This window comes from Arvicanthis niloticus, chromosome 15 (genome assembly GCF_011762505.2).
Source record: "Arvicanthis niloticus isolate mArvNil1 chromosome 15, mArvNil1.pat.X, whole genome shotgun sequence".
NCBI classification, from domain to species: Eukaryota; Metazoa; Chordata; class Mammalia; order Rodentia; family Muridae; genus Arvicanthis; species Arvicanthis niloticus.
The window spans coordinates 31,854,949-31,878,327 of NC_047672.1; the positions used below are offsets into that span (position 1 = coordinate 31,854,949).

Here is a 23,379-nt window from a genome sequence, read left to right on the forward strand (position 1 = left end):
CTAGACTGGCTTACACACTATGGACCAACTAGTTCAACAATGACTGTCTACCAGTGGAAGGTATAAGAATCCCCAGTAGTTGTTCAGTTCCCATTGCTGGATACCTCAGCTGGTCTTTGGGATCATAGGATCCCAAAAGAAGTAGGCTCTAATGCCAGTGAAGAAGCAGCAAGCAGGCAGAGGGCAAGCTTCCTTCATCCATGTCCTTTATATAGGCTGCTAGCAGTAGGCCCAATTAAGGGTGGATCTTCCCACTTCAGAAGATCTAGCTTAAAAGTGTGTCTTCCCACTTCAAATGACTTAAGAAAAAAAAATTCCTCCCAGGTGTACCCAGGCCCTTGGTTAATTCCCAAAGTAGTCAAGTTGACAACCAAGAATAGTTATCACATCTCCTCATAGTAAGAATCCTGTCTCAAGCAAGCAGGACAGAATTCGAATATTTATCTCTAGCAATAGAGTCCACTTGGTTGGTCTATGACACATTACCCACAAGAGCAATATTAACAACTGCCAGCAACATTATGATTTCCAAGAATTATCAAGAACTGGTTTGCAGTTAGTTGGTCCTTAGCATAAAGTCAGTTGGGATAGATCATCAAATTAATGTTGTTGTTGTTCTGAGATATGATCTCATTGTGTTGTTGAAGTTGGTCTCCAACTCCAGATCTCAATTTCCTACCCCAACTTCTTAAGTAGCTACAGATGTATGACTCCATGCCTGGCATCCCTCTGTTGTTTTACTCATAATGTGCCCTGGAAGTTATATATAACATATAATATGTTACTATAATGTGTATATCTGAAGATCTACACTTCCATTTACAGCTTCAGTGAACTCCATTGTGTGGATATACCGCAGTCTGTATTCTTTCTAGTCTCTCTCTCTCTCTCTCTCTCTCTCTCTCTCTCTCTCTCTCTCTCTCTCTCTCTCTTTCTCTCTGTCTGTCTCTCTCCTCCCTCTCTTTCTGTGGTATGTGTGTGGGGGTGTGTGGTGTGATGTGTGTATGTGTGTGTGTGCACTCACATGCAAGCACATTTCATTATTTAAATATGGGAGGTCCAGGGTTCTTTGCCCAGCAGCACACTCACACACAAATAAAGCCAAAGAAACATATGAACCGGATTCAACCTGTGTGCCTTCTTTGTGTCTTGATTCAAATTCGAATATTACTGAAACAACTGGCAATTGGAATAATGAGTATTGTGTAACTTTTAAAGAACTACTTGCTTAAGTTCAATAACGATTATGTTTTATAAAGTCTCTACCCTTTAAAGGTTTGTGTTGGATTATTTATGGATAAAATGACACAACACCTGGAGTTAGCTTCAAAATAACAGGAATAGCGCTGGGTATTCATGTCAGATCAGAATGTCGCTAAGCATGACTGAGGCCTTGGTTTTGATCCCCAACACCACAGATACCAAGATAACAAGGGGAGTACAGGAGATTCTGACATCCTAGCCATGAGCAACAGGTACCATGGTTCATTATTCCCTCTACCAACATTGGTTTACGTTTTTAAATTTTCTATAATAAAGTATAAGCACACATATGTAGTGAGTATTGTAGAATGCGTGTGTGATATGGGTCTATTTGTGTGTAGGTGTAAATACCCATTAAAATGAAAAACAACCTGAGCATGGTGGCTCACACCTGTAATTATATTGCAGGAGACCAAGGCAGGAGGATCGCAGTGAGTTCTAGGCCACTCTAGATTTCAGAGTGAGAATTTATTTTTTTTTAAGGAAACAATAAAGGAATGTTAATGTTGATAACGTGTGTGTCATAAAATTGTGGGGATTTGGTGATCATATTTTCTTGTCATTTTTCAACTGTATACTCAATATATTTCTTACAATGCACAGGTGTTTCTTTATATTTTTTTTCCTGTGGTGCTAAAGGTTGGACCTAAAAATCTCATGTTCTACCACTGAGGCAACCAACCCTCAGTTCTGCACATATTCCTGATAATCATAAAATTTTTATTTTAAAAGATAGATATTTTAATTAACAATATCACTTATATAGTTCAACTGGAGTTGGCTTCTGATGGAATGGTTACAGTGACCTGTACTTTTTATATATGACAAAGCACTGTGAGTCTTGCAGTATCTGACTGTATTTAGTTTTTAGTGGGTACAGATAACCATTTATGAAAATATAGTTCTAACATAAAGTTTAGGGTTAGTGACTCTGTCCTTTGCTGTAATGGGATCATCTCAGAGGTACAGTCTGAGAGTAAACAGTTAGCTGGGTTTTTTTTTCTCCTTCTTATATAACATAAAAACAACAGATCCATTTGGCACCCACCTTTCTCCTCCAAAGTCACCTCTGTACTAGAATCCTGCTCCTCAGATTTCAGTCAGATATCTCACAGAGGAGGAAAGGTTTCCAAGTGAACGTTCATGAATTTTACTACCATGTTTGATCCTGACAGCTTGGGAGAGTCCTTCCTTCAGACCTCAGGGGGAAGGCCTCTCTTTCCTGTTATCCATCCGATACCCAGCGAGGGCAAGCTGTTATCACATTGAATCACATTAAGAAACACAGGCAAGGAGAAGCGATGAAATCAGAGGCCGTTAATGGATATTTTTAGTGTATTGGTAGCCCACAGTAGACCACATTGTTAGTCATTTGATTAGGCCATTAAAATCAGTCTTCTAAGATCAATTAAAAAAAATGTAAAACCAGGTAGCTTTATAAAAACAAACATATTTTACAATTATACATACAGTTATATCTTCTAAACATTTTATACTTAGATAACTGGACAGCTGTTTTGAAATTATTTTGAAATAGGCATCTTATTCATCTAATTTTCCCTTTGCCTTTTGCTCATCATTTTCTCCTAAATAAATAATTGTGAAATATGTTAGGAAGAATATGAAAAGATGATTATTGAAGAATAGTGCTTGCATGTGGACTTGAGAATAAAGTCAGAGGCAGATGTAGCCATGCCCCTGAGAGGGAACACTTCTGGCTAACAAGTAGCTAGAGGCAGATAGATGATGCTGATATGAGCTCACCTGCCTGTCTGGGCTCCCCTGGCTTACAGCCTCTACACTTAGGTCTATGCTCCAAGCTTTCTTTGCTAGGCATTTTCACATATTATCCCAACCATTTAATAATAAGCACAGTAACCTTGTGAAATCATCGTTTAAAAAAAAAAAGTTAGGCCCAGCCATTAAGAGCATGTACTGATCTTGTAGATGACCAGAGTTCAGTTCCCAGCACCCACATCAGGCCACATCACCACCACTTGTAATTCTAGCTCCAAAGGATCCACCTCCCTCTTCTGGTCAACTCAGGTGGCTGTATAGACCCATGCACCTACATATAACTAAAAATAAAATAAAATATATATTTTTTAAAAATCAGAAAATAGGCTAAGGGGCTGGAGAGATAGCTCAGAGATGGAATGCTTGCCCACCATACAAAAGGTCCTGAGTTTAATCCCATCATCACAAGCAATCAAAAAAATGTTGAGATTAAGTCGCTTGTTAAGTTCACATAATAATCTAGTTACTCCAAGTCTTACAAGATCAGTTTCAAGTTATAAGCAATGACAACAGGCAATGTCTGCCACTGTCTGGAGCATCTAGCACCTAGCCTTGAGCTGGACACTGTATCAAATCAACTGTATGGCTGATATTTACCTAGGACTCCTCTACCCCTTGGAAGAAGTACAAAATGTTGACATTGACCAGATGGAGCCAGCTGAGGTGGAGTCTCCCTCTGCAAACAGACCCCAGAATCAGGCATCATGGAGAAGAGAGGAAACAGCTGCTTGCTTTCTGCCTGGATGTTAATAAAGTTAAAGGGTGCTCGTGTACCTTAAGTCTGGGAATAGACAACATTTTTGATTTGGTGACAAACTAGAAGTCAACCAAAGAAAGTTGAATCTTGACATCTTTCCAGCATGGGTCACTTGTTCCAACCCAGTGGACTCAACATTTGAAACTAGAAACCTCAACTTTAGCAAATTATAGGTTAGAAATGCTGCAAGTTCTAATTAGATATACATCCTAAATGCCAGGAGAGCCCACTCTGTTCATTTACTCTTGGCTTTATGAAAAACTATTTGTTTGGAATGTGGTCTCATTAAAGCAATTTACCTTCAGGTTTAAAGAACGGAATATGGAAGAAAATAATTTTCCAAGTTTTACTGACAGTGATTAAAAAAAAAAAAAGAAGAACATGGATCCTTGGTAATTTAAAAAAAATAATAATTCCTTTAAATGTTATGGTTAAATCCAATGAGTCTACTTTCCCCAACAGATCCCTGTTCTTGCTACTAATGTCACAGTGGCTTCCTTTGAAACGCCTACTGTGCATCACATAGCTGCTATCAGGTTACACGGGAGTTCTAACAGAAGGGTTTCTGCAGACACAAACACAGGTTAAGTAACACCTCGAAAGCGGACTTAAATGGAAGGGTATAACAAAGAAACAGGAATAACCAAAATAAAGCATGAGGAAACTCCGCCATCACCAGCTGAACAAATGTTTCCAGGGCCTGGACGCCAAGAAGACAGATATCCACCGAAGGCAAAAAGAAAAAACCGTCTGAATCTACTAGGTCCCTACACTGGATGACAGGAACCAAAGCATAAGAGTCAATCCGACCCCAAGCCCCACCCACCTAGAATGGAGGAACCAAAGCATTGGAGGCAATCAGACACCAAGCCCCACCCACCTAGAATGGAGGAACCAAAGCATTGGAGGCAATCAGACCCCAAGCCCCACCCACCTGGAAGGGAAGAATACATTGACCTTTAGTAGCTTCACCACCTACCGCAGAAATCCCGGTCTGCAGCTCATTTCGAAATTACCAAATCTCCAAAAATTACAGGAGATGGGTAGCTTACCAACACAATCCCTTTGATCACATAGGTCAAGCCTGCATCAGCACAAAGGGTAATTATCGATGAAGGGGTCACCTACTTCATTCATTTAATAACCCATTCCCTGATTTGCCACAGCTCCAGCCCAACTCAATTAGGAGGCACAAGAATATTGGATTGAACTATTTTCCAGTGTAAGAAGGCTTGGACAATTTAAGCAATTAGCTGTTCTATTCCTCCTCTGCTAATTTGTGGGGTATTCAATGTAACTAGTTTTCTTTGTAAAACTTTACATTTTATTCTCTTCTTTTTAGAAAAGAATTCAAATTGTACTTCAAAGGGCTTCAGGGGAAGGGTTGGTTGATCAGTTGCTTGGAACTGCAAGCTATATCTCTGCTACCCAGACTCCAGCCCCATGGACACTGGTTTTCACTGCTGTTAAAAGTCCTGCACACCTAAAGCACAGCAAGTCTAAAACAGTGGTTCTCACCTGGATCTTGACCCCTCTGGGAAGCTGAACGACCCTTTCACAGGGGTAAAATATAAGATATCTTGTATATTAGATATTTACATTATAATTCATAACAGTAGCCAAATTACACTTATGTAGTAACAATAAAAATAACTTTATGGTTAGGGGTCACCACAATTATTAAAGGGTTGCAGAACGAGAAAGGTTGAGAACCACTGGTCTAAACCACGTTGGTGACCGTGTTAAAGCACACCATAGATTTCACCATGAGGCCCCCCCAAACCCTGTGGATATAAGATCTACATAACCCTTTTGTACCTATGTGACCATTTCTTCTCTTGTTCCAGCTCTTGGTGGTGGTGGTGATGTGTGTGTGTGTGTGTGTGTGTGTGTGTGTGTGTGTGTGTGTGTGTGTGTTAGTGAAGATAACTCTGTGCAGCAGGCAAGCATGTCTGCTAATGTCCATTGCACAGGCATGAACCCCAGTTTTCCACCTTGAAGCTATGTTACTCTAGGCAAGTTATCTCAAGCTCATGCCTCGGTCTTCTCCTTTGTTAAACACCAATGCTATCAAGAACACAGATGCACACCACCACTGGCTCTGCCACTACCCCCAAAGCACCTGTTACATCGTACCATGAGGATCTACTACTTACCTGACCATCATTACACCACCCTCACCCCATACTAACAGCTTACCCTCCAAACGACCTCTACATCCCCAACACATTAGATGCACATGGCCCAAGACAGATACTCAACAAATACTTGTTTAAATAGCTATTGTCAAAATAATTGAGCAAGAATTCTCAAGCCTTTTACTGTGGATCATTATGTCTGTCTCTTGCCATCAGAGAGAACCACCCAGAAAGTACTTGTTTTCCTTCTTGTAGAACATACTATGATGCCATTTCAGATGCATCAAAAGCTTATGTGGCTTCTTCTTTTCTGATACGGAAGAATTTATAGAGCACCTACCAAAGACAGGAATTTATTCCTTCCTGTAGTTGTCCATTTGATGACTAAGAGAACATAATTTTGATCAATCCCAAGGTGCTGAAATGCACAGGCTTACATCTAGTTACTGGCACTCCATCAGACATTTAGATGACACAGAAGACATTTAATCTTCTCTTAAAGCTCAGAATTTAGAAGACAACTATCTCTACTGCTTGCCACACACACACACACACACACACACACACACACACACACATGCATGCACACACTCATCATGACCTTGGATTCTTTCTGTATCTCTAAATAATGATGTTTACTGGAACCATTACTACTATTCTTTTGTTCTCTTCTTAGATGATCTTCTAGCAATTTCTCTGTCTGAGCCCAGAATTCATAAAACAGAGCAAATGTGGTCTGCTCCCCAGTGAGCACTAGAGAGCCAGCTCCACTCTCCAGTGTTCTATTGCTATTAATACAGGAGATTGATTTTTTTCGAAAGGGACATCATACGGCGTTGACTCACCACCCACAATCAACAGGAGGCTCTAAATCTTCCTGACGTGTGTGCTTGCAAGTCATCTCGCGCCCACTCTGTACCTGTTTAATTGGATTCAGAGATCTTTGAGGACTTGATATTTGTACCCACTAACTTCATATTGCCAGATGATTCACTACTGCATCCCGTCAGCACTAGGGTAGAGGGGACCCTGACTGCATCCATTAAGTTACTAACCCTCTACTTGTGTGTCATCTGGAAATTTGCTTATCATGCCATCAACGTTATCATCTTAGTCATCAATAAAAATCTCAAGGTGGGTGGGACAGGGACATATACCAGACCTGTATTGAAGCTCCAGAGACATTTCAGCTCCTTAAAAACAGAACCAAAAAATCCCAAAGAACCTTTAAAGACATCATTCAATCAACAAATTTTGGGTGAGTGTCCTCCATATACTGTTTTGAGTACTGAGCCTAGAGTGCCGAACCAAACAAGCTCTCTTGCCCCGCCTGAGGTGTAAATTCTAGGTTAGTGTGGCAGTTCATCTTCAGTCACCTTGACTGGATTTAGAATCACCATGGAAACAGACCTCTGGGCTTCATCTTATGACTGTGTTTCCAGAGAGGTTAACTGAACATGGAAGATGTATTCGAATTTCAGACAGGACCGTTCCCTTGGATGGGATCTTGAACTGAATAAAAAGGAGGAGTAGCTGCCCACTGGCCTTCTTCTTTCTCTCTGGTGACTGGGGACATAATGTACCAGTTGCTTCACAGTCCTACTGCTGACATGCCCTCCCTGCCATGATGGGCTGTACCCTTACTTCCCTTTGCACGGCCTTTTTTCTCAGGTGTTTGGTCTCAGCAAGTCAGGGGCTAGAGAAGCTTGGAATTGGGGCCGTAGGAGAGGCTGTATGGGAACCAGATGCCTGGCACCCAGCTGTCTGTGACGACACTACTCCTGTCCCGAATTCTTGGCACACATTTGGCCCACCATGAGCAGCAAGTCTTTCTGACTCCTCAAAATTCTTTTTCTCCATGAGGAATCACATTTTTTAGAAAGTCAATACAACGACTTTCATTTGTCTTGAAACAAAAAAAGGAAACCTGGCCTCCTCAGAAAGGCTCAGCTTCTTTGTACTTACAGACTATGCAAACAGTGTAGGAACAAGTCAAGTCACCAGGAGGCCAGCCACAACTGCTGGTGAAGACTCCTAAGAGAATTTTCAGAGTTTTGCTCAAGACATATGGTGAACACCTAAACACAAAATAATAGAGAAAAGCTTTGAAGTAACAACTCACCTTATACTGATCCCCCACGTTCTCAACACTGAGCCAGTCACGAGTTCAGTCACTTATAGAGAGTCCAGGGGTGGATTTTTGAGTGACTCCAGAAAATGGCTCAGAGTCTGAACAATGAGCTTCAGAAAAGAAGCCCACAGGGGACAAGTTGGAAGTAACTTTTGATGTTAATGAGATTTCATAATTTTTTGCTTAGTAAAATACTAATTGTACTCTTTTGATGGGAACTTTTGTCTTATAATCTCACAATAACACTCATGACATTTCTTTTTCCTCCTCCTCCTTCTCATTGTGTGTGTGTGTGTGTGTGTGTGTGTGTGTGTGTGTGTGTGTGTGTACATGCTCCTGCCTGTCTTTGTGGATATGTGGTAGCTGCACATGCACATGTGTGTGGAGACCAGAGGTTGACATCAAGTTTCTTTCTTAATTGCTGCCAGCATCATTATCAGCTAAGTCGTTCACTATCCTGGTGGTGCTGCCAAGCCCAAGGGATCCTCTCATCTCTGCCTCCCCAGTGGTGGGATTACAGGAGCCCACTGCTGCCCCTAGCTTTTCATATGGGTGCTGAGAATAAAGTTCTCAAGCAGGCAGAACACAAGCTTTCTTAACTCAGCCATCTTCCCAGCCCACTTCTGCTATTTACATTCATTCATTCATTCATTCATTCTCTTTTTTTTGTTGTTGTTGTTGTTTTTTGAGACAGGTTTTCTCTGTATAGCCCTGGCTGTCCTGGAACTCACTCTGTAGACTAGGCTGGTCTCGAACTCAGAAATTTGCCTGCCTCTGCCTCCCAAGTGCTGGGATTAAAGGCGTGCGCCACCACTGCCCAGATCAGCCATTCATTCTTGACCAACTATTTTGTACCAAATACTTTCTTTGGTGCTAAGAATATAAAGCTAGATATACTAAGTTTAGTCTCTCAGGAAAGGGCAAGATAAAGGCAGTAAAGGCAGAGGTGATCTTCAGGACTTTTTGAAGAGAAAAAGGAGAGGGAGTGGACAGTTGGTGATGTCTACATAGGCACAAGATGTGCAGGAGTTAGTCCTACCCACCAAGGTGGGAAGTCTATTTCAAGTAGTGGGCACAGCAGGTGCAACCTCAGGAAGTCACGGTAATGACCGTAGGCTGAGTATCTGCATCCTGAAGTCCTTCCATAGCTAAGACAGAGAACACCAGCCAGATCGGCCAGGGGTGAGGATGGCAAAGCAAAGAGGCCTGAATGAAACAGAAGCTTACACTGCATATTCTAGGGGACATAGAATCTACTGAAAGTGTGGCCTTTCATAAAAGCTGATGCTAAGACTGGGGATTGGTTTGAGATGTATGCAGTGTGGATTAGATGTCATTCATTAATACAACCAAAATAAGATGAGATGGAGAAGCAGCAGAGGAGGCAGAGACACATTTAAGCCTTGGCCATGTCTGTGATGCCTGGAGACATTCACAGAGCTGAAGTAAGGCAGCTGCACCTAGAAGCTGGATGAAATATGTTCAGAAATCATCAGCACAACTTTACTGGTTAATTTTTGTAACTTGACAAAACACCTAGACATACTTCAGAAAAGGGAACCTTGATTGAAGACTTCCATAGAATTGGCCCTTGGGCCTATCTTCAGGTCAGTTCCTTGATTGCCTATTGATGTAGCAGGGTTCAGCCCACTGTGGGCAGTGCTTTCCCTAGGCAGAATCCAGCCCACTGTGGGCAGTGCTTTCCCTAGGCAGAATTCAGCCCACTGTGGGCAGTGCTTTCCCTAGGCAGAATCCAGCCCACTGTGGGCAGTGCTTTCCCTAGGCAGAATCCAGCCCACTGTGGGCAGTGCTTTCCCTAGGCAGAATCCAGCCCACTGTGGGCAGTGCTTTCCTTAGGCAGATGGGCCTGGGCTATATACAAGAGTCAGCTCAGTAAACCAGAGGAAGCAACCCAGTAAGCAGCATTACTCTATGGCCTCTTCTTCAGTTCTTGCCTCCCTGTTCCTGCCTTGGCTTCCTTTGATGATTGACTGTAATTTGTAAAGTAAAATAAATCTTCCCTCCCCAAGTTGATCTTGGTCAGTGTTTTATCAGTGTTAAACAAACTAACACAACACAGAAGAAGTGGATTCAGAGCGGTGAATGAGAGTCTGGGAGGCTGTGTTAGGAAAAAACAAGTCCATTGGAGACCCTAGAGGAATATCAAAGCCTGGGCAGAGAAAGGATTCCCCAAACAGTAAGTATGAAGGCACATCCATAGAGTCAGGGTGAAGAATGTCTCGGGTAACACACATTAGAGCAGTAAGCTTGGGTCAACAAAGGCAAACACTGTTTAGAGATCAAAAACAAAAGACCGAGGAGCCCACAGATGCACCAGAATTCATGGCCAGTTGGATATCGGCTCCCTGTGAGCTGAGATGTAAATGGAACCGATGTGCATAGCCAACCATTTTAAATAGTTCGCTTTGAAGATGGAAGAAGACATAGCATATTCTTAGACTACAAGTAGGAAAGCAATACAAAAGATCTTAAAGGGATCCCCGTCTCCTTGACCACAGCGCAGCTGATTGACAGCTAGGCTTTGGGGAGACATAGCTAGAAGGTCAAACAGTAGTTTACCAACTAGCGCTGGACTTGGCTAAAGCTTAAACCTTCCTTGTATCTTCCCCTCCTGGGGCTCAAAGGTCCACACAGTCTTCCAGGACCAAGGCCCACTGTGATGAGCGAAGGCATATCTAAGCCCTTGAGCAGCCCATCACTGAAATGAACTCATCAGGGGACAGATCCACTTCTTACACTCATTTTCTCTCCCTTATCTCTATGGCTCATATCATGGGAGCAGTCAGGGCGAGGAGAGATTTGGTCACCTTGGAATCTGGAACAGGCAGCTGGTCCCACAGCTGGCCCTACAGCTGGCCAGGCAGCTATGCGAGTGGGGAGCCTCTCTGAGAGCAAATCCAGGATAAATGGGTCAGGTGGAAAATAGATGACCACAACGGCCAGCACTACTGAAGGTTGGTCCTGGAGCATGAAGGTGAGCCAAGTCCCAAGATGGACACAAGGGAGGGTTTGGCAACGGGAGTCGGATAGGAAACATTGCAAGAGGAGGAACCAAAGAAGCATAGATATTCTCATTCATTCTCTCTCCTCTCTCTCTCTCTCTCTCTCTCTCTCTCTCTCTCTCTCTCTCTCTCTCTCTCCTCTCTTTCCTCCATCTCCCCCTCTCCCTTCCCCTCCCCCACACACACTGAGGCCAGAGACACCTATGCTACACAGAGGTGCAGTTCTCTACCAGCTAGGTCACTCTGCATCTTCCCTGGCTATTTGTCTTCTCAGGCCTCCATGATATGAAGTTTCTTTTCTACTTCCACCTTAGTATGGGGTCCCAGGAACCAAACAAACTCAGGCCAACAGGTTTGCCCAGCAGGTGCCTTTACTCACCAGCCCACCCTCAACAACATAGAGCAAAGTCTCTGACATTCATAGTCCACAAGCAGGGTTTCCATAACCCCTTCTTCTGCTACCAGGATCCTGAATTCTAAGAACATAGGAAAGCTGTGGCCTGGAACTCTTCCCCCATGCACACAGGCACCAGTGCTAACTAGCCAGAGATCACCACATGGATCAGCTAGTCTCCCCAAGTTCCCAAAGGGGAATCAGGGCTTAATAGTTCACTGAGGCCCAAAGTCCACAAGAAAAGTAGCTGAATGACTTCACTAGTGGGACTGTTATGTCCAAAGCATATTCCTTCCGGGTGATCTTGGGTTCTCTGACACACCGGAGGCCTGAACCAAAGGGCTTACCTGTCTTCAGTTCCTGATCAGAGTGCAGACAACAGAGAAGCAGCAGCAAACAGTACACCCACCAGTCAGTGCTCACACAGGCTGTGCTGCTCAGTTACAGCTAGAGATTTTCTTTTTTAATCTCATTTTACTCAAGTCAATAATCATTTACCTGCTGGCTATTGCTTAAAGCAGAGTTTTCATCTAATTCTCATTTAATAGGCCCGAAAAGGAAAAACTAAATAATAATACCTCATTTGTGTATAATGCTTATCATCCAAGAAGATACCACAGCCATCTAGACTTGCTAAAGCACCCTCTGACAATGCTTCTATAATGTAAACACTAACAGAGGCTATTAGCATTTTACTGACTGGGCATAAAGGAAACTCAGGGGAGGGGAGTGTCGAGACAGGACTGGTTCAATGGCACTCCCTTTCAAAGGGTTCCTGGTTGCTTTACTCTTTGCACTTTTATTTCCTTAAATCACCATGTTTAGAGAAACTTATTTTGCTCTTAATTTTTAAAGTAAAAACCACATTGCTTAAATAACGCAGACTAGAGTACTTCTGGGTTCCTCAGACCTAATCTCTTGCATAAACCTAGATCTAAACCACTCAATTTCTCCCACCCAGCTCTGTGCTTCAGGGGCCCAGGCTGCATCTTACTGCAGTTGTGTAATCTGTGTCAACACACACGCACACAGAGACATGCACGCGCACACACGCACACGTGTATGCTATGTGACAATGATCTCATCATTGTAACTGAATTTCGGAAGTACCATTATATTATACAAATTCTGTACAGATGCATTATCAATTTTCTTCTTTTTTGAGATGGGCTGTCAAGTAGAGCAGGCTAACCTTAAACTTACTATGTAATAAAAGCATCCTCTTGAATTCTTGATCCTAGGACTGTAGGCAGGTACCATTCCATCTGGTGTTACCAAATCTTATTAGTTTCCATTTGGGAGATACTAATTTTCCGGTCTTTCATATTCTCACTCATTTACACACTTATTCAGTAACACTCTTGACAGTAACATTCATGTATCCACTCAACAAACCTGACTGCTCAAAGCAATAAACACTATTCTAAGGGCAAAAAATAGAAACAGGTATAAGATCATAAACTTTGAAAAACGTATAAGCCAATGAGAGTTCAGGAAGATTCTACCACTGTTGTATACTGCGCTGAGAGTGGAACTGGAACCATGGTTGCAGGAGTGCAGAGTGGAGATCTGGCTGGCAGAGAGAGTGGATAAAGATAGGCTTTTCCCAGAGCAGATTATTCCAGAAAGAGGCAGTAGTTGTTGCTGGTACATGGAACATGATGTGCAAAGACAACGAATGCAGCTGTAGAACCAGAGAGATTGTGTATCAGGAGTTTCTGCAGCTGCACACCACACAGACCCTAGACAAACCCACAAATGATTCTATAAAGGGAAAGGTCTAATTCACAGATGTCTATCTAGAACATATTTTATATCTGTACCATGGTCCCTTTAGGAACTTAGACTACATACAGGATATCATACAATGAAACAGCAGAAAATCAACACTTCAATCGGGACTCCCCCAGGTTTGTATTCTCTTGATTTCCTGACAGCTAAAATCTAGGGAATAACTGTTAAGCTGAGTCTCACCATTTATCAAACCTAGGTGGTGGCTTAACATCATCTCCATTATTAAATTAATTCTTTTATATCAAAATGCTTCAAGGTCCCACATGTTCAAATTCACTCAGTTAGACAAGTCAGGTTTCTGTTCACCTCTTTGAGAATATTCAGGCTTAGTGATGCCGTGTCCCCAAAAGGATGAGGGTCAATCTGATAGGCCTTACCAGCAACCTCACATACTGGCAAGAAGGGTTAGAAATGAAAACCCGGTGCCATATCCCTGCTGTGATGGCTCTTCCCTGAGCAGCCATACGTGAGAAGGCCAGAGGAGAAAAAAGAAGTCATTCAGAACCTTCAGGAACTAAGGCCCTGAGCTCCAACTCCAGATTTTATTATTATTCAAGGAAAGGTTTCCAAATCGAGTCACATCCTTGTTTCAAAGTACTTCACTGATGTATCAGTACCTGACCAACTTATGAAGCAGCTTTTTCTTGTCCAACCTTCAGTCATTTAGCAAGCATACGTTTTCTCTCTTAAAGCACTATCTATCTGCCCCCATCACACTGCTAAACACACACCATGAAGATCACAGAGCATCGGACCTGTGAAACTTGAAATGGCTTCTGTGATGTCAAGTCCAGGGCCAATTCTAGGTCATCTCACCTTCCCAGCAGCCTCTTGGGGAGAGAAGGTCATGGTGGCCATGATCACTTCCTCTTATGGAAACACCATCTGAATCTGCCTTCCACACAGCCCCACCCTCCTTCCTGTATCATTCATTGGTTGTGTCTTTGTCTCTTATTGGGTTCTTCTGGTCTCTGTTGGAAGCCACTTTGGGCTTGTCCCTCTACAAAGGCCACATGATTCACTTCATGTTTGCTTCTTTTCTTCCTTCCTTCTTCTCTTGCTTTCTCTCTCTCTCTCTCTCTCTCTCTCTCTCTCTCTCTCTCTCTCAGTTTTCTTTTCTTTTTGAGACAAGACCTCATTGTAGTTCCCTCCTTAGTTTTCTGTCTCTCTCTCCCTTTATTTTGAAACAAGGTTCCACTCTAAGTTACTTATTTCCTCTCTTCTCCTCCTCTTCCTTCTCTTCTTTTTCTTCATCTCCCCTTCCCCTGTCTTGTTTTCCTTTTTTTTTTTTTTTTTTTTTTTTTTTTTTAGAAAAGGCCTCACTCACTCTGTAGCCAAAGTCAGCTGTAACTCACTATGTAGCACTGGCTAGCCTCAAACCTATGACAATTTTCCTGTATCAGCCTCCTGAAATTATATTCATGAGCCACCATACCTAGTGACATTGCTTTAAATAAATATCGGGGGTTGGAGATATTGCCTAAGGGGTAGAGCTCTTACCTAGTAGCAAACTATGGGTCTGATCCCACCTATGAAAAAATATTTAATTAAAGTGACAAATAGCTGCCATAATAGCTCAAAACATGCCATTACCGGAACTCACTGCTTGGAAGCCAAAGAAGGCTTTTTCTCCTGGCCAGCCGAAGTTTGGGTGGGACACTGAGGGGGAGCAGGTTGAATCTTCCAAAACAGGTTTTTGTTTGGTTGTTTGGTTGGTTGGTTGGTTGAGGTTTTTTTTTTTTTTTTTTTTTCCCCAAGGGAACAAGACAGGAAAAAGCACAAAGGGTTATGAAAAAGAACAGTGTTTACCAAGGAGAAGGAAGGTTGGTGTGGGTTAGTGAGCAGCAGTGGGGTAGGCTGCGCCCATGCTGGGAAGAAATTTGATTCGTAGCTAAGAAGCTTCAGTGTACACTGAGGACAGTAAGAAACTATCATGAGCTCCTGAAGACAGAACAGTGGTTATTTATATTGAAAACCCTGTGAGGAGGTGAAGGGAGAGCCAGAGTAAAGAGAAATGGGAACCAGGAAAGCCAACTAGAGGCCAGGATGGAACTAAGGTCAGAATGGCCAAAGCAGCAGAGGGGTGACAGATGCAAAGGAGATTCAGAAGTAGCACCAAGGGCACATATGATGGTCAGAAAGAGGTTTGAGTGTAGAGGAGACTGTGGTGGTAGTCAACAACATTAACAAAAGCTAGGGGCTGGAGAGATGGCTCAGCAGTTAAGAGCACTGATTGCTCTTCCAGAGGACCCTGGTTCAATTTCTAGCAGCCCACACTGTCTGTAACTCCAAGATCTGGCACCCTCACACAGACATCCCTCACACAGACATCCCTCACACAGACATACATGCAAGCGAAATACCAACACATATAAAATAAAAAACAAATACATTTTTAAAAAGTTAAACTTGGGAGGGGGGAGCAAGTGCAAGGTACCATTAGTAGTAGCACATCGAACTTGGGGTGACTGCATGATGCCTCTGGTGAATGAACAAATCTGAAAACAAGGGCAGAGTACCTCGCAGAATTGTAAGGGATCAGGTGTGTCACCATAATCCTCGAGATAGCCTGGAGATGGCGCACAATGAGCCAGAACCCTGAAGAAAAGGATGCAGACAGTGGTTAAAGAAAGAGCCAAGAGAGGGGCCTGAGAAGGAGCTTTCAGAGAGATGGATGGAAAGGGGACCAGATGGGGTCTACAGTAAGTGACCTCCACGGGGAAGGTCAACAGCGCTCCCTGGGGAAGGATGAGGAGTACAGTAGGCTTTTTCATTAGCTCTCAGGATGAGGAGCTGGAGATATGTAGCTCTGATGGTAGAGTGCTTACTTGCCTAACATGCAAAAAACCAGGAGTCACAGCTGTGCGTGCCTGTAATCCCAGAACTTGGAGGTTTCAGAAACTTGAGAACCAGGAGCCGGCCAAGTTTGTAAAGACACGGGAGTCTATCCTCTGGTCCCAAGACAACCTTGAGGTTCTGCATACCAGTACATCCAGTTCAGTACATTTCTTGAGTGCTTCTACTCAGGCTTAGCATTTATGTCCCCCAAACAATATGCAAGATGCAATAACATTTTGACTTTTCATTCTCAGACTCTTCTTTCAACCCGTTTTCATATAAAAAAATTTTTTTCTATATAGTGCTGTTCCCTCTAGCTGAGGGTTTTTAGCTGGGCCCCTAGTTCTCCCAGTTACTCTGCTTTTATGAAATAATCCGATTTAATATATATGTTTGCCAGCTGGCTGCTTTCCTCTAGATATCCGTAGGCTTACATGCCAAAGTAGTTCTGAAAGCTTGGCACTCAGGTGCAACTGTCCCCAGCTGGGAAAAGCAGTGTCCAGACCTAAGCAAGCATCTCCTAGGTCCAGAACATAGTTTTTCTTGTCATAGTAACCAAACTCACAGGGATGTTCTGACAGCCACTGCTGGCTTGAGGTGCGGCATAGGAAACTCATATCTTGAGGTCTGGTTTATGTTTGAGCCAAAATTTCACCCTGTTGCCCAGGCTGGTCTGGAACTCGATTTAGCCCATGCCAGCCTCCACCCAAGTCTTCCTGTCTCAGCATGCACCATCAAACCCAGCAATAGATCTATCTACACTATGTATGGTGACAAACCACCCAGATCTTACACTTACACATGTAACATTTACTCCCCACCCCCGAAATACTGTATTTGAATAAACTATTATTAAACATGTATTTCGCTAGTAGTTAAAACATCCAGGGTTTAGGAGTCAGGCAAATCTACATTTGTATTTTGGCTTTGTTACGCAGCCCAGTGTTTTTTGATCCCAAATCATCTGAGAGCAGGAGGTGGGGGTGGGGCAGGAGGGGTGGGGATGAGGGTGAGGTAGATAGCCTATCTCGGCTATATACTATAGAGCAGTTCTGAAGTGCTAACCAGAGCAGCGTGGCTCTGTGTGGAAGTGATCAATAGTCTGGGTTTCTTGCTCTCCTGCTCTTCTCATCGCTTGTGCCATTTTGAGTTGTTTCTCAGATAAATAAGCCTTTCTTTTAGTAAAAGAAATGAATTGAGCCATTACTGGAGCCATAGGCCAAATGAAGAAATACTGCCCTAAGGATCCACTATGGGTTCCTTGCTCAGACTGTCTGTGACTCCTTCTCAACTCTCATGCTTACCAGGAGCACAGACGGACACAGGCCACTCTGAGCTTTGGTTTATCCCCTGTAAAATGGGGTAACCGCTGCTTCTCCCCACACTGGGGAAGATAAGGAATGGAAAGCATTTCAGCAGAGAACTTTGCGTACGGTAAGCACAACTGTTATTAGAACCAATTTGAAACGTCCCAGTAAACCAGGTTTTATTATTCCGCAATGTTTGTGTGTAATCACTTTATCTAATGCTATGGCACAATATAGCCCCGTGCTGTATCATACTGTCTGTTAGGATCCCGTTTGAAATCTCTCTACATTGCCTAGGATGACGAATAGGCCTCAGATCTCCCCACCTAGTAACCTGGGGCCTGGGGGGGGGGGCAGGGGGAGAAGAAAGGAGGAAGGGAAGGAGGGAAGGAGGGAGGGGGAGGGGAATAAAGGAAAGATCATGTGCCAAGCACTTGATCAAGAAGGCTTTCAGCTTCTGCCCAAGGGGAACAATGGACTACCTACCTTGGAGGTCTGGAATGAGGATTTTGAGGTTTATGGTTTAAGGCACGTGGGGATGAGGAAATCAGAATTCTTTACAAGCACTTAACTTCAATGAACCCCCTGCTGGCTCATGTAGATACCGACTTTCTTTTCCTAAGTGGTTTGCTTATCAGTCAGTAGGGTCTGGAATTCACTTTTCCTTTTTTTAAATTATGGGCAAAGTTGGCAGGACCTGATGGAACATGTCTGCAAAGTCAGTACTTGAGAAATAGGAGACAGAAGTATCTCAAGTCTGAGGCCAGCCTGGGCTATGTAGCATGACTCTGACTAGAAACAAACAAAACAAAAAAAAACAGATTTTTTTTTACATAGTTGCGTAAACCCAGGCACATTGTACTTCTCTCCTAAGCAATTCAGAACAACACGCCCATAGCTGCAAACTCTTTTAGTAGCATATATGGATCAGAAGCTTAAAGTTTCATTTAAATTCAAATCTCTCATTTAAATTGAAATTTAAATCTCATTTACATTTACCCTTCATTCATCATGGGCTTCTATTTCATAGTAAGTTTCTTTTTGGTGAATCTTTTTCTTTCTCTAATTACAAGAGCTTGCATGTAGATCTAAAATACTAAGGCAGTTTAGAATATACAGAAATCAGGAAGAAAATTAACTCATCTCTACTACCAAGGTATTATCTCTCTATATATTGTACTGCATAACTCTCCAGTCTCTTCTCCCTCTGCCTCCCCTGGAGGAAAAACACATTTAAAAATAAGTAAGCAAACCAGGCCAGGCTGGTGTCACATACCCTCACACAGCACTTGGAAGGAGGCAAGTGGATCTTTATAAGTTCAAGGCCAGACTGGTCTACATAGTGAGTTCTAGGATAGCCAGAACTACATAGAGCAACCCCGATGATAGATAGATAGATAGATAGATAGATAGATAGATAGATAGATAGATGCATATATGTAACCAAACAACATTTTGTGATGTCATGACACCTTCTGAAAGCTGCTTCTTATTTTGTGCCTAAATTCTATCAGTCTCTCACAGTTCATACAATGGCTCCTTTTAGATGCTTAGGTTATTTCCAAATATTCAGTACTATAAAGAATGCCTCATCAAATAGTCCACATTAAATTTTGCAAGCATGTCTGATTATTTTCTTTGGAGAAAGTCTTGAGAAATGAAAATCCTATGTTAACCATTAAATGGTTCATATATATTAAGAGGGTTTTCATTGTTGTTGTCATTGGGTCTTCCTCCTTTCCTTCCTCCCTCCCCCCTCCAGGGTGGTAGGGTTTAGTTGTGTAACTCAGGCTGGCCTTGAACTTAAAATCTCTGGTCTCAGCTTTCCGGGTGCTAGGATTACAGGTTTGGGCCACCATGTCTTACAGTGTATGCTAAATAAGGTTTTAAACACACAACGCTCCACTGCGCCCTAGAATTCATGTACTACTTTATACTCACAATAGAGAATGAGTCTAGTTATTTCTCTGGGACTTCATCTATGCAGTTACATCATTTTAAAGGTCTTGCTGATGATGCGGTAGGAGGCACACAGCACCTGGCTCTTACCACCTATTGACTGACTGGTTGGTTAACAAGCACTGTGTATTGAAGCCACCACTTTATGCATGTAAACCACACATTCTACCAGGGAAGGTATAGATGGGACCTGATAGCTCCCCTGTCATTTTAGGTCCAGGGGACAGTTCCATTCTGCAGAGTCATTTCCTCATGGTCCCACAACAGTGCCCCCAAACTCTCAGAGCTTCAAACTGCTGCTTTCAATTCCAGGACGGCATCCCTGTCTGGCAATCTCAGCATAAGTCCTGACATTCTCTTTGGTGGGAGGAACTTAGGTCATGTGTCCATACCTGAATCCTTTATTAAGGGATGCTCTTCACTGATAGGCTGAGCTTGGGCCACAAGATTTATCCATTGGGCAAGAAAGTGGATTCAGAGCTCTAAGGAGCGGCAAGGAAGAGGCAGCTGGGGTGGGGTGGGGTGGGGCATGCATAAAACGATGATTAAGGCTGTCTCTTTATATCTGCGTCATTGTCTCAAATAGAAAATGAAGTGTTCTGCCATTCAGAGATTTGTTTGTTTCCATTAATGTTGCAGATGCAGACACTGGAGTTGAAGACAGAGAAGACATGGTCCTCTCCCCAGTAGGTCATGTTGCTTATGAATCATTTGGGTACATCATGGCTTCTAAAGATCTGATAATCTGTGGCTGGAACAATTTTTTTCCAAGATCAAGGTCAAAACGCCTGTTTTCCTCTCCTAGCCTAGGTTCCAAAGATGGACTAGACAACAAATGTTCCAAATCAGTCCTTTATTCTGATGTTGCCTCTGGCTCCTGCCTACCTTTTAGACCATTCTTTGTCTTACATAGGCACGTGCTGGCCAGAATTTCACTTGGGCACTCTGCAATGTCCTTTTCTGATCTGTGTTTCCAAAGCTCTAACGACTTTTCCAGAGCAGCCTTTCCATGGGGTCAAAGCTAAGTAAGTTGGAGCCTGGAGCATCAAGGCTCTAAGTCAATCACCTACTTGATTATGTTCCATGGCAGGGCACAGTGACACATACTCCAGTGCTGGGCATAGTTCGAAATGTCCTGCTGAGGGAAAGCCACTATTATCCAACCCCATCTGAGATAATGTCCCTTTATGCACCATACCTGACCTTTCCAAAACATATTCCCTCTCCACTCACTCTTGCTATGTCTCTCACACACACACAAACACACACACATACACACACACACACAGAGAGGTGGGGGAGAGAGGGACAGAAGGAGAGAGAGAGAGAGAGAGAGAGAGAGAGAGAGAGAGAGAGAGAGAGAGAGAGAGAGAGAGGAGGGAGAGAAAGAGAGTTGGCTTGCAGTGGTCTCTTGTCATTGTCTTGGGATTTTTTTTTTTTCTTTTTTTTAAGACATGGAGGTCTTGGGCATTTTTGACTGATTTTAGTCATGTCTCTACTATTTGTTCTGTTTCAAAGCTTGCTCAGCAATGGTGCCCGTTGACTACCTCTTCCTCCTTCACAGGATGATTTACTTCCCAACATGGCCTCCCAGTTTCTGTCTGACTCTTACCGACATTCTGGTGTGGCCAGTGGCAGAGCTACCACTTTCAGGACACAAATCGGGTCCCTTATCTGCCAGGAGCTATTGATCCCCACAGACCTAGATGTATAAGACTTCAAACCTCCTCTCTTCTACAACCAGTCTGCAGTAGGTTTCGAGACAACTAATGATGTCGGGCCTCCTTAGAAAATACTTTCACATTAGACACATCTACTCAGAGTAGAATCAGAGTTTAGTCATATACGGGACTAGGGAGACTTGGTAAAGTGCTTGCCATACTAGCATGAGGAACTGAATCTGATTCCCAGAACCTATGTCTTATAAAATGCCAGACATGGTGCCATGTGCTTGTCATCTCAGAACTGGGGACGTAGAGATAGGTGGCTCCCTGGTACTTGGCCAGCCAGCCTCACCAAATACCTGAGCTCTAGGCAACGAAGAGACCTGGTCTCAAAAAGTAAGGTAGATGTCGCTTAAGGTTGACATCTGTCCTCCATACAAACACAGACACATGTGCACAAGCACATACATACATACATACATACGTGTGTGTGTGTGTGTGTGTGTGTGTGTGTATCACACAAAGACATATTTCTAAACATGGCATGGGTATACAGAGGTCCGTGGTAGAGAACATGATTACCATGAATAAGTGTCTGAGTCTAATCCCCAGCAGCAAATGCCAAGCCTATAATCTTAGGACTGGGGAGGCTGAGATGGAAGGATTGCTTTGAGTTTGAGGCCAGTCTAGGCTACATAGTGTGACCCTGTCTCCAAAGTCTAAAACAAAAGCCTCACAAACCAAAATGAAGCCAAACAGCTACTCACAATGGTTCAGGCATGTAATTCCAAGAACTAGGGACATGGTCATGGAACCACGTGTGCAAACGCATCCTCGGCTGCACAGCATGAGACCCCAGGGAGAAGGAAGAGTTGGGGAAGGATGGGACGATGAATGAGAATAAGTGAGGGAAAGGAGCTATGCTCTGAGACCCAGGACAAGCTACAGCTGAATGGGCCAATTTTCATTCAGCGACATTAGCCTGCCCCACTCAACAGTATTACTTCTTCACCATTATTCCTCACCACTAAAATAAACAAAGCAAATAGGCTGAGGGAGCAAGCGGCTGGGGGTCAGGACACTCACCAGCAGCACAAGACAGTGGGTCTGGCTCCACCAAACAAACAAAAACCCATTCATTGTCTTCAGCGCTTTCCTAGACTCCAGCTGTCTATGGACCTTAGCCTTCCCAGTATTGTTCGCACAGGTCCGAGCCCTGCGTTTGGAGATGGCCCATTTATACAGCGAGTCCATTCATCTATTCTCCCCGCTGTGGTCTCAGTTATGCTTCCAACTGTTATCCCAAAACGTCAAGTAGAACAATCCTAAAATAGACAACGTGTAGGTTTTAAATAACATTACTTCTAATACACCGCTATCTCGGCTACTGTCTAATTTATGAATTAAACTTTATCATGGGGATGCATAGGAAAAGGGCCACAGTACACATAGGGTTTCTTAAGTCTCCATGGTTTCAGGCATCTATGGAGGGGATTGGAGATCTTTGGAGGTCTTTTAATTTTGTTCTCATTTTTAATTTGTTTTTTGAGACAGGGTCTCATGAATCCCAGTCTGGCCTCGAGCTTGTTACATAGCTGGAGTAACTTCTGATCCTCCTGTCTGCATCCCGGAGTTCCAGGGGTGACAGGCATGCATCACTAGACTCGGTCAGAACCCAAGGCTTCATGTTTGCTAGGCAACACTCTAACTGAACAATATCCCTCATTCCCGCCTGAGATCTCAGGATGCAGCCTGCTCCACATAAAGCAAACTTGTCAGACTCCCTCCTCCCTGCCTTTTTCCTCCATTAAAACCAGGAGCTGATTGGACTGTTACTTGAACAAGCGACTACACTGGTTTTTGTTTTTAGCAATCCCCTTTTCATTACTGACATTATGAATTATACAGACGTGTCCTTCTGCAGACATTTTACCCCTCTAAAGCTTTCCTTCTTAGTTCTTGGTCAGACGGAGGTTCTCTTGCACATGCTCTCTTAGTCCAGTCCAGGTTGGCTCTGGGAGTGCAGAGCTGCCTTCTCTGGCTATTTCCATTCCAAGGGCGAAGCAGTACCTGTTTGTCACTTCTGTTTCACCAACACATTCTTCTTGGCTGGTAGGAATTAAGCATGGAATAGCAGCTCTTCAATAAGGAATTAGTTGGCATTCAAGTTGTGCCAACTTTATTTAATGCTTGCTTCTCAGCAGAACGATATTGTCAGTTGATTGTAAATAAATTGAAGTTCGCCATTACCCCCTATGTTATGTCCCTGTGCCACTAATTTGGTCATCTGTATTGGGAAAAACATTATTGATGT

The 23,379-nt window shown here is 43.2% G+C and overlaps 1 protein-coding gene across 18 annotated transcripts in view; it reads right to left on the minus strand.

The window, feature by feature from the left end:
- Nucleotides 1-23,379, minus strand: part of LOC143434544 (uncharacterized) — a 164,841-nt gene that overhangs the window by 128,402 nt on the left and 13,060 nt on the right. For 13 of the 18 annotated variants that reach the window (XR_013104121.1, XR_013104119.1, XR_013104115.1 and 10 more), the window contains exon 3: nucleotides 7,921-8,033. The exons of 4 other annotated variants lie outside the window; for them this stretch is intronic. Coding sequence is in view for 1 of the 14 variants with exons in the window: in XM_076913575.1 (XP_076769690.1) it covers nucleotides 22,152-22,201 (50 nt within the window). In the remaining 13 variants the exon portion in view is untranslated. Of the gene's footprint in view, nucleotides 1-7,920; nucleotides 8,034-22,151; nucleotides 22,391-22,957; nucleotides 23,175-23,379 lie in introns of all 18 variants that reach the window. One more of the 18 variants, XM_076913575.1, reaches the window with a different exon arrangement.